Source organism: Salmo salar, chromosome 26, assembly GCF_965601325.2.
Source record: "Salmo salar chromosome 26, fSalSal1, whole genome shotgun sequence".
Classification (NCBI taxonomy): domain Eukaryota; kingdom Metazoa; phylum Chordata; class Actinopteri; order Salmoniformes; family Salmonidae; genus Salmo; species Salmo salar.
In genome coordinates this window covers 56,482,501-56,495,000 of record NC_138316.1, presented here as the reverse complement: position 1 = coordinate 56,495,000, position 12,500 = coordinate 56,482,501, and the positions used below count along the sequence as shown (strand labels likewise).

The window sequence follows — 12,500 nt, the reverse complement described above, 5'->3', positions numbered from 1 at the left end:
CCCTCCGTCGCGACGTAACCTGATCGCCCATCTGCGGCCCGCTAATCGTTAGCTGTCTTATCGGCTGCGATCTGAATAGGTTTATCGGACACTTTTCTTGGGCCACTGTAACTAACTATTTTGCCAACTTGGACTGGTCCCCCCTTCCACACGGAACCCCACTAACCCACAGACGGAAACGCACGAAGTGGCTAAAAACAGACCTCCCTCCATCTTCCACCAGCTTGCTACCTATGGCCCGGCTAGCTGTCTGAATCTCACTGGACCCTTATGATCACTCGGCTAAGCATGCCTCTCCTTAATGTCAATATGCAATGTCCATTGCTGTTCTGGTTAGTGTTTATTGGCTTATTTCACTGTAGAGCCTCTAGCCCTGCTCATTATACCTTATCCAACCTCTCAGTTCCTCCACCCACACATGCTATGACATCTTCTGGTTTCAATGATGTTTCTAGAGACAATATCTCTCTCATAATCACTAAATGCCTAGGTTTACCTCCTCTGTACTCACATCCCACCATACCTTTGTCTGTACATTATACCTTGAAGCTATTTTATCGCCCCCAGAAACCTGCTCCTTTTTCTCTCTATTCTGGACGTCACAGATGACCAATTCTTATAGCTTTTAGCCGTACCCTCATACTTATGCTTCTCTGCTCCTCTGGGGATGTAGAGGTGAATCCAGGCCCTGCAGTGCCTGGCTCCACTCCTACTCCCCAGGCGCTCTCTTTTGATGACTTCTGTAACCGTAATAGCTTTGGTTTCATGCATGTTAACATTAGAAGCCTCCTCCCTAAGTTTGTTTTATTCACTGCTTTAGCACACTCTGCCAACCCGGATGTCCTAGCTGTGTCTGAATCTTGGCTTAGGAAGTCCACCAAAAACTCTGAAATCTTCATCCCTAACTACAACGTTTTCAGACAAGATAGAACGACCAAAAGGGGCGGTGTTGCAATCTACTGCAGAGATAGCCTGCAGAGTTCTGTCCTGCTATCCAGGTCTGTACCCAAACAATTTGAACTTCTACTTTTAAAAATCCACCTCTCCAAAAACAAGTCAAAAACAAGTCTCTCACCGTTGCCGCCTGCTATAGACCCCCCTCGGCCCCTAGCTGTGCTCTGGACACCATATGTGAACTGATTGCCCCCCATCTATCTTCAGAGCTCGTGCTACTAGGTGACCTAAACTGGGACATGCTTAACACCCCAGCCATCCTACAATCCAAGCTTGTTGCCCTCAATCTCACACAAATTATTAATGAACCCACCAGGTACAACCCCAAAGCCGCAAACACTGGCACCCTCATAGATATCATCCTAACCAACGTGCCCTCTAAATACACCTCTGCTGTTTTCAACCAAGATCTCAGCGATCACTGCCTCATTGCCTGCACCCGTAATGGGTCAGAGGTCAAACGACCTCCACTCATCACTATCAAACGCTCCCTGAAACATTTCAACGAGCAAGCCTTTCTATTCGACCTGGCCCTGGTATCCTGGAAGGATATTGACCTCATCCCGTCAGTAGAGGATGCCTGGTTATTTTTTTTTAAATTCCTTCCTCACCATCTTAAATAAGCATGCCCCTTTCATGAAATTTAGAACCAGGAACAGATATAGCCCTTGGTTCTCCCCAGACCTGACTGCCCTTAACCAACACAAAAATATCCTGTGGCGTTCTGCATTAGCATCGAACTGCCCCCGCGATATGCAACTTTTCAGGGAAGTTAGAAACCAATACACACAGGCAGTTAGAAACGCCAAGGCTAGCTTTTTCAAACAGAAATTCGCTTCGTGCAACTCAAACTCCAAAAAGTTCTGGGACACTGTAAAGTCCATGGAGAATAAGAGCACCTCCTCCCAGCTGCCCACTGCACTGAGGATAGGAAACTCTGTCACCACCGATAAGCCCACTATAATTGAGAATTTCAATAAGCATTTTTCTACGGCTGGCCTTGATTTCCACCTAACTACCCCTACTGCATTCAACAGCACTGCACCCCCCACAGCTACTCGCCCAAGCCTCCCCCATTTCTCCTTCTCCCAAATCCATTCAGATGATGTTCTGAAAGAGCTGCAAAATCTGGACCCCTACAAATCAGCTGGGCTAGACAATCTGGACCCTTTCTTTCTAAAATTATCTGCCGAAATTATTGCAACCCCTATTACTAGCTTGTTCAACCTCTCTTTCGTGTCGTCTGAGATTCCCATAGATTGGAAAGCAGCTGCTGTCATCCCCCTCTTCAAAGGAGGTGACACTCTTGACCCAAATTGCTACAGACCTATATCCATCCTACCATGCCTTTCTAAGGTCTTCGAAAGCCAAGTCAACAAACAGATTACCGACCATTTCGAATCCCACCGCACCCTCTCCGCTATGCAATCTGGTTTCAGAGCTGGTCATGGGTGCACCTCAGCCACGCTCAAGGTCCTAAACAACATCGTAACCGCCATTGATAAGAAACAATACTGTGCTGCCGTATTCATTGACCTGGCCAAAGCTTTTGACTCTGTTAATCACCACATCCTCATCGGCAGACTCAACAGCCTTGGTTTCTCAAACGATTGCGTCGCCTGGTTCACCAACTACTTCTCTGATAGAGTTCAGTGTGTCAAATCGGAGGGCCTGCTGTCCGGACCTCTGGCAGTCTCTATGGGGGTACCACAGGGTTCAATTCTTGGGCCAACTCTTTTCTCTGTATCAATGATGTCGCTCTTGCTGCTGGTGAATCTCTGATCCACCTCTACGCAGACGACACCATTCTGTATACTTCTGGCCCTTCTTTGGACACTGTGTTAACCTCTATGGGCTAGGTGGGACGCTAGCGTGCCACCCGTGGTGCACTCCATCAACAGCAGGTGCATTTCAAGAGCGGCAAATTTGAATCCAAATAAATGTCAAAATTCAAATTTTTCAAACATACAACTATTTTACACCCTTTGAAAAATAAACATCTCCTTAATCTAACCACGTTTTACGATTTCAAAAAGGTTTTACGGCGAAAGCATAAATTTAGAGTATGTTAGGACAGTACATTTACAAGAGTTGTGTGTAATGTTTTGTCAATTCAAAGACAGGGTCACCAAAACCATAAAACCAGCTAAAATGATGCACTAACCTTTTACAATCTCCATCAGATGACACTCCTAGGACATTATGTTAGACAATGCATGCATTTTTAGTTCTATCAAGTTCATATTTATATCCAAAAACAGCGTTTTACTATGGCATTGATGTTGAGGAAATCGTTTCCCTCCAATAACCGGCAGTCAAGTCAGCGTCACAAATTAAATAATTAAAATTAGAAAACATTGGTAAAATATTATATTGTCATTTAAAGAATTATAGATTTACATCTCTTGAACGCAATCAACTTGCCAGATTTAAAAATAACCTTACTGGGAAATCACACTTTGCAATAATCTGAGCACTGCGCCCAGAAAAATACGCGTTGCGATACAGACTAGACGTCATGTTGGGGAGATCTAAAATCGAAAATACTATGTAAATAATCCATTACCTTTGATTCTCTTCATCAGATGTCACTTCCAGGTATCACAGGTCCATAACGAATGTAGTTTTGTTCAAAAAAGCTCATCATTTATGTCCAAAAATCTCCGTCTTGTTAGCACATGATCTAAGCCAGCTGGACTTCTCGTCATGAACGAGGGGAAAAAATATATTTACGTTCGTTCAAACATGTCAAACGTTGTATAGCATAAATCATTAGGGCCTTTTTTAACCAGAACATGAATAATATTCAAGGTGGACGAATGCATACTCTTTTATAACGTATTGGAACAAGGGTACCCAACATGAACTCGCGCGCCAGGTGTCTAATGGGCCATCATCGTTCCATGGCTCATGTTCGGTCAGATCTCCCTCCAGAAGACTCAAAACACTTTGTAAAGGCTGGTGACATCTAGTGGAACCAATAGGAAGTGCCAAAATATTCCTCAGCCCCTGTGTTTTTCAATGGGATAGGTTTAAAGGTAATACAACACATCAGGTATCCACTTCCTGTCAGAAAATGTCTCAGGGTTTTGCCTGCCAAATGAGTTCTGTTATACTCACAGACACCATTCAAACAGTTTTAGAAAATTTAGGGTGTTTTCTATCCATATGTAATAAGTATATGCATATTCTAGTTACTGGGTAGGAGTGGTAACCAGATTAAATCGGGTATGTTTTTTTATCCAGCCGTGTCAATACTGCCCCCTAGCCCTAACAGGTTAACAACCCTCCAGACGAGCTTCAATGCCATTCAACTCTCCTTCCGTGGTCTCCAACTGCTTCTAAACACAAGTAAAACTAAATGCATGCTCTTCAACCGATCGCTGCCTGCACCTGCCCGCCTGTCCAGCATCACTTCTCTGGACGGTTCTAACTTAGAATTTGTGGACAACTACAAATACCTAGGTGTCTGGTTAGACTGTAAACTCTCCTTCCAGACTCACATCAATCATCTCCAATCCAAAGTTAAATCTAGAATTGGCTTCCTATTTCGCAAACAAAGCATCCTTCACTCATGCTGCCAAACATACCCTCGTAAAACTGACCATCCTACCAATCCTCGACTTCGGCGATGTCATTTACAAAATATCCTCCAATACCCTACTCAACAAGCTGGATGCAGTCTATCACAGTGCCATCCGTTTTGTCACCAAAGCCCCATATACTACCCACCATTGCGACCTGTACACTCTCGTTGGCTGGCCTTCGCTTCATAATCGTCGCCAAACCCACTGGCTCCAGGTCATCTACAAGTCTCTGCTAGGTAAAGCCCCCCCTTATCTCCGCTCACTGGTCACCATAGCAGCACCCACCTGTAGCACGCGCTCCAGCAGGTATATCTCTCTGGTCACCCCTAAAGCCAACTCCTCCTTTGGTCATCTCTCCTTCCAGTTCTCTGCTGCCAATGACTGGAACGAACTACAAAAATCTCTGAAACTGGAAACACTTATCTCCCTCACTAGCTTTAAGCACCAGCTGTCAGAGCAGCTCCCAGATCACTGCACCTGTACATAGCCCATCTATAATTTAGCCCAAACTACTACCTCTTCCCCTACTGTATTTATTTATTTTATTTATTTTGCACCATATTATTTATATTTTAACTTTGAACTTTCTTCCACTGCAAATCTACCATTCCAGTGTTTTACTTGCTATATTGTATTTACTTTGCCACCATGGCCTTTTGCCTTTACCTCCCTTATCTCACCTCATTTGCTCACATTGTATATAGACTTATTTTTCTACTGTATTATTGATTGTATGTTGTTTTACTCCATGTGTAACTCTGTGTTTTTGTATGTTGTCGAACTGCTTTGCTTTATCTTGGCCAGGTCGCAATTGTAAATGAGAACTTGTTCTCAACTAGCCTACCTGGTTAAATAAAGGACTTGTTCTCAACTGGCCTACCTGGTTAAATAAAGGTGAAATAAATAAATAAAATAAAAAATATTTTGAAACTTTTGTATGTGTAATGTTTACTGTTCATTTTTTATTGTTTATTTCACTTTTGTATATTATCTACCTCACTTGCTTTGGCAATGTTAACATATGTTTCCTATGTCAATAAAGCCCCTTGAATTGAGAGAGACAGAGAGAGAGAGAGAGAGAGAGAGAGAGAGAGAGAGAGAGAGAGAGAGAGAGAGAGAGAGAGAGAGAGAGAGAGAGAGAGAGAGAGAGAGAGAGAGAGAGAGAGAGAGAGAGAGAGAGAGACAGAGAGAGAGAGAGACAGAGAGAGAGAGACAGAGAGAGAGAGAGACAGAGAGAGAGAGAGACAGAGAGAGAGAGAGACAGAGAGAGAGAGAGAGAGAGAGAGAGTATAAATAAGCGTGGTGACAAGGCCATGGACGCCTGTTCTCTCTGTGGTGACCAAGGTGTTACGAATCCCTTTGGCCCTGCAGTCTAGGGGGGGATGGAAACGAGACCAATAACATAACTCATGCAAATTATAACAGTGAAAAGGGACAGTGAGAACAAATAACCACAGACAACTTAAATCTACCGTCGAACACTAAAGGTTTATTCCTTAAACACACGGTAAAGGGGGGCGGGAAAAGGGGCTGAGTTGGACCCAAGGGAAGAAACAATAAATCCAAAAACACCCCTAAACTAGACTAGCCAACCTCAATAACAGCTAGCTAACTAACCAACAATACAGTGGGTGGTCCACCCAGTTCTAAATAGGGTATTTAGACAAAGTATTCCTACGGGTGGTGTATGCCCATTGGCGACTTGTCTTGGTACCCCCTTTTCCCACCATCAAACATGCACCACAACAATACAATACTCACAGGATACCGGACAAAGTGACATGTAGGTGCAAAAACAAAAGAGAGATCAATCCAGAGAGAGAGATGGGAACACAGACAGACAGAGAGAGAGAGAGAGAGGAGAGAGAGAGATGGGAACACAGACAGACAGAGAGAGAGAGAGAGAGAGAGAGAGAGAGAGAGATGGGGACACAGAGCGAGAGAGAGATGGGGACACAGAGCGAAATGGGGAGAGAGAGAGAGAGAGAGAGAGAGCGAGACAGAGAGAGAGAGACAGCGAGAGAGAGACAGCGAGAGAGTGAGAGACAGCGAGAGAGAGCGAGAGACAGCGAGACAGACAGACAGACAGACAGACAGACAGACAGACAGACAGACAGACAGACAGACAGACAGACAGACAGACAGACAGACAGACAGACAGACAGACAGACAGACAGATGGGGACACAGAGAGATTGAATGACAGAGAGATTGAGCTCTAGAGAAAATAACTGACTGGGGTTTTAAACCAAGGGAAAGGGATGTGATTGGGTAAGGTAAAAAGAGCAGGTGTCTTCTGATTACTGACTGATTGGGGAGTGATGATTGCCACCTGTGAGGAGGAGAAGAGAGAAAAGAAATTCACACACACAGGATACCTGTATCCGTAACTCAAGGCCATGGGCCCCTGTTCATTCTCTCTGTGGTGAACAAGGCCGTGGGCCCCTGTTCATTCTCTCTGTGGTGACCAAGGCCGTGGGCCCCTGTTCATTCTCTCTGTGGTGACCAAGGCCGTGGGCCCCTGTTCATTCTCTCTGTGGTGACCAAGGCCGTGGGCCCCTGTTCATTCTCTCTGTGGTGACCAAGGCCGTGGGCCCCTGTTCATTCTCTCTGTGGTGACCAAGGCCGTGGGCGCCTGTTCATTCTCTCTGTGGTGACCAAGGCCGTGGGCCCCTGTTCTCTCTGTGGTGACCAAGGCCATGGGCACCTGTTCATTCTCTCTGTGGTGACCAAGGCCGTGGGCCCCTGTTCATTCTCTCTGTGGTGACCAAGGCCATGGGCCCCTGTTCTCTCTGTGGTGACCAAGGCCGTGGGCGCCTGTTCTCTCTGTGGTGACCAAGGACCGTCAACAAGTTACTGTATTGTCACAAATCATTATTTCACAATTGAAATCAAAATCAAATCAAACTTTGTCAAATGCGCCGAATACAACAAGTGTAGACTTTACTTACTTACAATAGCGAGGCTATATACAGGGGGTACCGGTACAGAGTCAATGTGGAGGCTATATACAGGGGGTACCGGTACAGAGTCAATGTGGAGGCTATATACAGGGGGTACCGGTACAGAGTCAATGTGGAGGCTATATACAGGGGGTACCGGTACAGAGTCAATGTGGAGGCTATATACAGGGTGTTACGGTACAGAGTCAATGTGGAGGCTATATACAGGGGGTACCGGTACAGAGTCAATGGGGAGGCTATATACAGGGTGTTACGGTACAGAGTCAATGTGGAGGTTATATACAGGGGGTACCGGTATAGAGTCAATGTGGAGGCTATATACAGGCGGTACCGGTACAGAGTCAATGTGGAGGCTATATACAGGGGGTACCGGTACAGAGTCAATGTGGAGGCTATATACAGGGGTACCGGTACAGAGTCAATGTGGAGGCTATATACAGGGGGGTACCGGTACAGAGTCAATGTGGAGGCTATATACAGGGGGTACCGGTACAGAGTCAATGTGGAGGCTATATACAGGGGGTACCGGTACAGTGTCAATGTGGAGGCTATATACAGGGGGTACCGGTACAGAGTCAATGTGGAGGCTATATACAGGGGGTACCGGTACAGAGTCAATGTGGAGGCTATATACAAGGGGTACCGGTACAGAGTCAATGTGGAGGCTATATACAGGGGGTACCGGTACAGAGTCAATGTGGAGGCTATATACAGGGGGTACCGGTACAGAGTCAATGTGGAGGCTATATACAGGGGGTACCGGTACAGAGTCAATGTGGAGGCTATATACAGGGGGTACCGGTACAGAGTCAATGTGGAGGCTATATACAGGGGGTACCGGTACCGAGTCAATATGGAGGCTATATACAGGGGGTACCGGTACAGAGTCAATGTGGAGGCTATATAATGGGGGTACCAGTACAGAGTCAATGTGGAGGCAATATACAGGGTGTTACGGTACAGAGTCAATGTGGAGGCTATATACAGGGGGGTACCGGTAGGTACAGAGTCAATGTGGAGGCTATATACAGGGGGGTACCGGTAGGTACAGAGTCAATGTGGAGGCTATATACAGGGGGTACCGGTACAGAGTCAATGTGGAGGCTATATACAGGGGGGTACCGGTAGGTACAGAGTCAATGTGGAGGCTATATACAGGGGGTACCGGTACAGAGTCAATGTGGAGGCTTTATACAGGGGGTACTGGTACAGAGTCAATGTGGAGGCTATATACAGGGGGTACCGGTAGGTACAGAGTCAATGTGGAGGCTTTATACAGGGGGTACTGGTACAGAGTCAATGTGGAGGCTATAAACAGGGTATTACGGTACCTGTATACTATATACAAACATGACCAAGCTGATTAAAACATGACCAAACTGTCTGTGTGTCCACATTTGAACATTTTGGCCATGTTCTCTTATAATCTCCACCCGGCACAGCCAGAAGAGGACTGGCCACCCCTCAGAGTCTGGTTCCTCTCTAGGTTTCTTCCTAGGTTTTGGCCTTTCTAGGGGAGTTTTTCCTAGCCATCCCTCATAGCCTGGTTCCTCTCTAGGTTTCTTCCTAGGTTTTGGCCTTTCTAGGGAGTTTTTCCTAGCCACCGTGCTTCTACACCTGCATTGCTTGCTGTTTGGGGGGTTTTAGGCTGGGTTTCTGTACAGCACTTTGAGACATCAGCTGATGTAAGAAGGGCTTTATAAATAAATACATTTGATTTGATTTGATGTGTCTTTCAGAACCGTTATGAACTGCAGTCTACACTCCATCCAGGCCCGGGCTTTCTCCCAGAACCCTCATCTACGATACATGTAAGTCTATAAATATGACCTGAGCTTTGACTTTAGACAGAACTTCCTGTTGGACCAGAGAGGGAGGCATGGCGACAGGCTATAATATAGAGTTCAGGCTGAACGTCTGGACCAGAGAGGGAGGCAGGGCTATAATATAGAGTTCAGGCTGAACGTCTGGACCAGAGAGGGAGGCAGGGCTATAATATAGAGTTCAGGCTGAACGTCTGGACCAGAGAGGGAGGCATGGCTATAATATAGAGTTCAGGCTGAACGTCTGGACCAGAGAGGGAGGCATGGCTATAATATAGAGTTCAGGCTGAACGTCTGGACCAGAGAGGGGGGCAGGGCTATAATATAGAGTTCAGGCTGAATGTCTGGACCAGAGAGGGGGGCAGGGCTATAATATAGAGTTCAGGCTGAATGTCTGGACCAGAGAGGGGGGCAGGGCTATAATATAGAGTTCAGGCTGAATGTCTGGACCAGAGAGGGGGGCAGGGCTATAATATAGAGTTCAGGCTGAATGTCGGGACAAGAGATGGAGGCATGGCTATAATATAGAGTGCATGCTGAATGTCTGGACCAGAGAGGGGGGCAGGGCTATAATATAGAGTTCAGGCTGAACGTCTGGACCAGAGAGGGAGGCATGGCTATAATATAGAGTTCAGGCTGAACGTCTGGACCAGAGAGGGAGGCATGGCTATAATATAGAGTTCAGGCTGAACGTCTGGACCAGAGAGGGGGGCAGGGCTATAATATAGAGTTCAGGCTGAATGTCTGGACCAGAGAGGGGGGCAGGGCTATAATATAGAGTTCAGGCTGAACGTCTGGACCAGAGAGGGAGGCATGGCTATAATATAGAGTTCAGGCTGAACGTCTGGACCAGAGAGGGAGGCATGGCTATAATATAGAGTTCAGGCTGAACGTCTGGACCAGAGAGGGAGGCATGGCTATAATATAGAGTTCAGGCTGAATGTCGGGACAAGAGATGGAGGCATGGCTATAATATAGAGTGCATGCTGAATGTCTGGACCAGAGAGGGGGGCAGGGCTATAATATAGAGTTCAGGCTGAACGTCTGGACCAGAGAGGGAGGCATGGCTATAATATAGAGTTCAGGCTGAATGTCTGGACCAGAGAGGGGGGCAGGGCGACAGGCTATAATATAGAGTTCAGGCTGAATGTCTGGACCAGAGAGGGAGGCATGGCTATAATATAGAGTTCAGGCTGAATGTCTGGACCAGAGAGGGGGGCAGGGCTATAATATAGAGTTCAGGCTGAATGTCTGGACCAGAGAGGGGGGCATGGCTATAATATAGAGTTCAGGCTGAACGTCTGGACCAGAGAGGGAGGCAGGGCTATAATATAGAGTTCAGGCTGAACGTCTGGACCAGAGAGGGGGGCAGGGCTATAATATAGAGTTCAGGCTGAATGTCTGGACCAGAGAGGGGGGCAGGGCTATAATATAGAGTTCAGGCTGAACGTCTGGACCAGAGAGGGAGGCATGGCTATAATATAGAGTGCATGCTGAATGTCTGGACCAGAGAGGGGGGCAGGGCTATAATATAGAGTTCAGGCTGAACGTCTGGACCAGAGAGGGAGGCATGGCTATAATATAGAGTGCATGCTGAATGTCTGGACCAGAGAGGGGGGCAGGGCTATAATATAGAGTTCAGGCTGAATGTCTGGACCAGAGAGGGGGGCAGGGCTATAATATAGAGTTCAGGCTGAATGTCTGGACCAGAGAGGGGGGCAGGGCTATAATATAGAGTTCAGGCTGAATGTCTGGACCAGAGAGGGAGGCAGGGCGACAGGCTATAATATAGAGTTCAGGCTGAATGTCTGGACCAGAGAGGGAGGCATGGCTATAATATAGAGTTCAGGCTGAATGTCTGGACCAGAGAGGGGGGCAGGGCTATAATATAGAGTTCAGGCTGAATGTCTGGACCAGAGAGGGGGGCAGGGCTATAATATAGAGTTCAGGCTGAATGTCTGGACCAGAGAGGGGGGCAGGGCTATAATATAGAGTTCAGGCTGAACGTCTGGACCAGAGAGGGAGGCAGGGCTATAATATAGAGTTCAGGCTGAATGTCTGGACCAGAGAGGGGGGCAGGGCTATAATATAGAGTTCAGGCTGAATGTCTGGACCAGAGAGGGGGGCAGGGCTATAATATAGAGTTCAGGCTGAATGTCGGGACAAGAGATGGAGGCATGGCTATAATATAGAGTGCATGCTGAATGTCTGGACCAGAGAGGGGGGCAGGGCTATAATATAGAGTTCAGGCTGAACGTCTGGACCAGAGAGGGAGGCATGGCTATAATATAGAGTTCAGGCTGAACGTCTGGACCAGAGAGGGAGGCATGGCTATAATATAGAGTTCAGGCTGAACGTCTGGACCAGAGAGGGGGGCAGGGCTATAATATAGAGTTCAGGCTGAATGTCTGGACCAGAGAGGGGGCAGGGCTATAATATAGAGTTCAGGCTGAACGTCTGGACCAGAGAGGGAGGCATGGCTATAATATAGAGTTCAGGCTGAACGTCTGGACCAGAGAGGGAGGCATGGCTATAATATAGAGTTCAGGCTGAACGTCTGGACCAGAGAGGGAGGCATGGCTATAATATAGAGTTCAGGCTGAATGTCGGGACAAGAGATGGAGGCATGGCTATAATATAGAGTGCATGCTGAATGTCTGGACCAGAGAGGGGGGCAGGGCTATAATATAGAGTTCAGGCTGAACGTCTGGACCAGAGAGGGAGGCATGGCTATAATATAGAGTTCAGGCTGAACGTCTGGACCAGAGAGGGAGGCAGGGCTATAATATAGAGTTCAGGCTGAACGTCTGGACCAGAGAGGGAGGCAGGGCTATAATATAGAGTTCAGGCTGAACGTCTGGACCAGAGAGGGAGGCAGGGCTATAATATAGAGTTCAGGCTGAATGTCTGGACCAGAGAGGGAGGCAGGGCTATAATATAGAGTTCAGGCTGAACGTCTGTCTCTGGGTTGGTAGAGAGGCTTCTATGACACCTACTGTCTCGTATATTGTTGAGTCAGTTGTCTCATAACTATATACAAGACAACTGACTCACATAGCTGTGAGATAACTGACTCAACTATATACGAGACTATATATGAGACTACTGACTCAACTATATATATATGAGGGCTGACACTCTGTGTTCACACTGCCAGGGAGCTCCAATCCCTCA

The 12,500-nt window shown here is 46.9% G+C and overlaps 1 protein-coding gene across 1 annotated transcript in view; it reads left to right on the top strand.

Moving 5' to 3' along the window:
* The window catches only part of LOC106595813 (NT-3 growth factor receptor), a 165,240-nt gene that overhangs the window by 33,822 nt on the left and 118,918 nt on the right, over positions 1-12,500 (top strand). Inside the window, exon 3 of the mRNA XM_045708728.2 lies at positions 9,243-9,314. Within this exon, the coding sequence (XP_045564684.2) occupies positions 9,243-9,314 (72 nt within the window). The remainder of the gene's footprint in view (positions 1-9,242; positions 9,315-12,500) is intronic.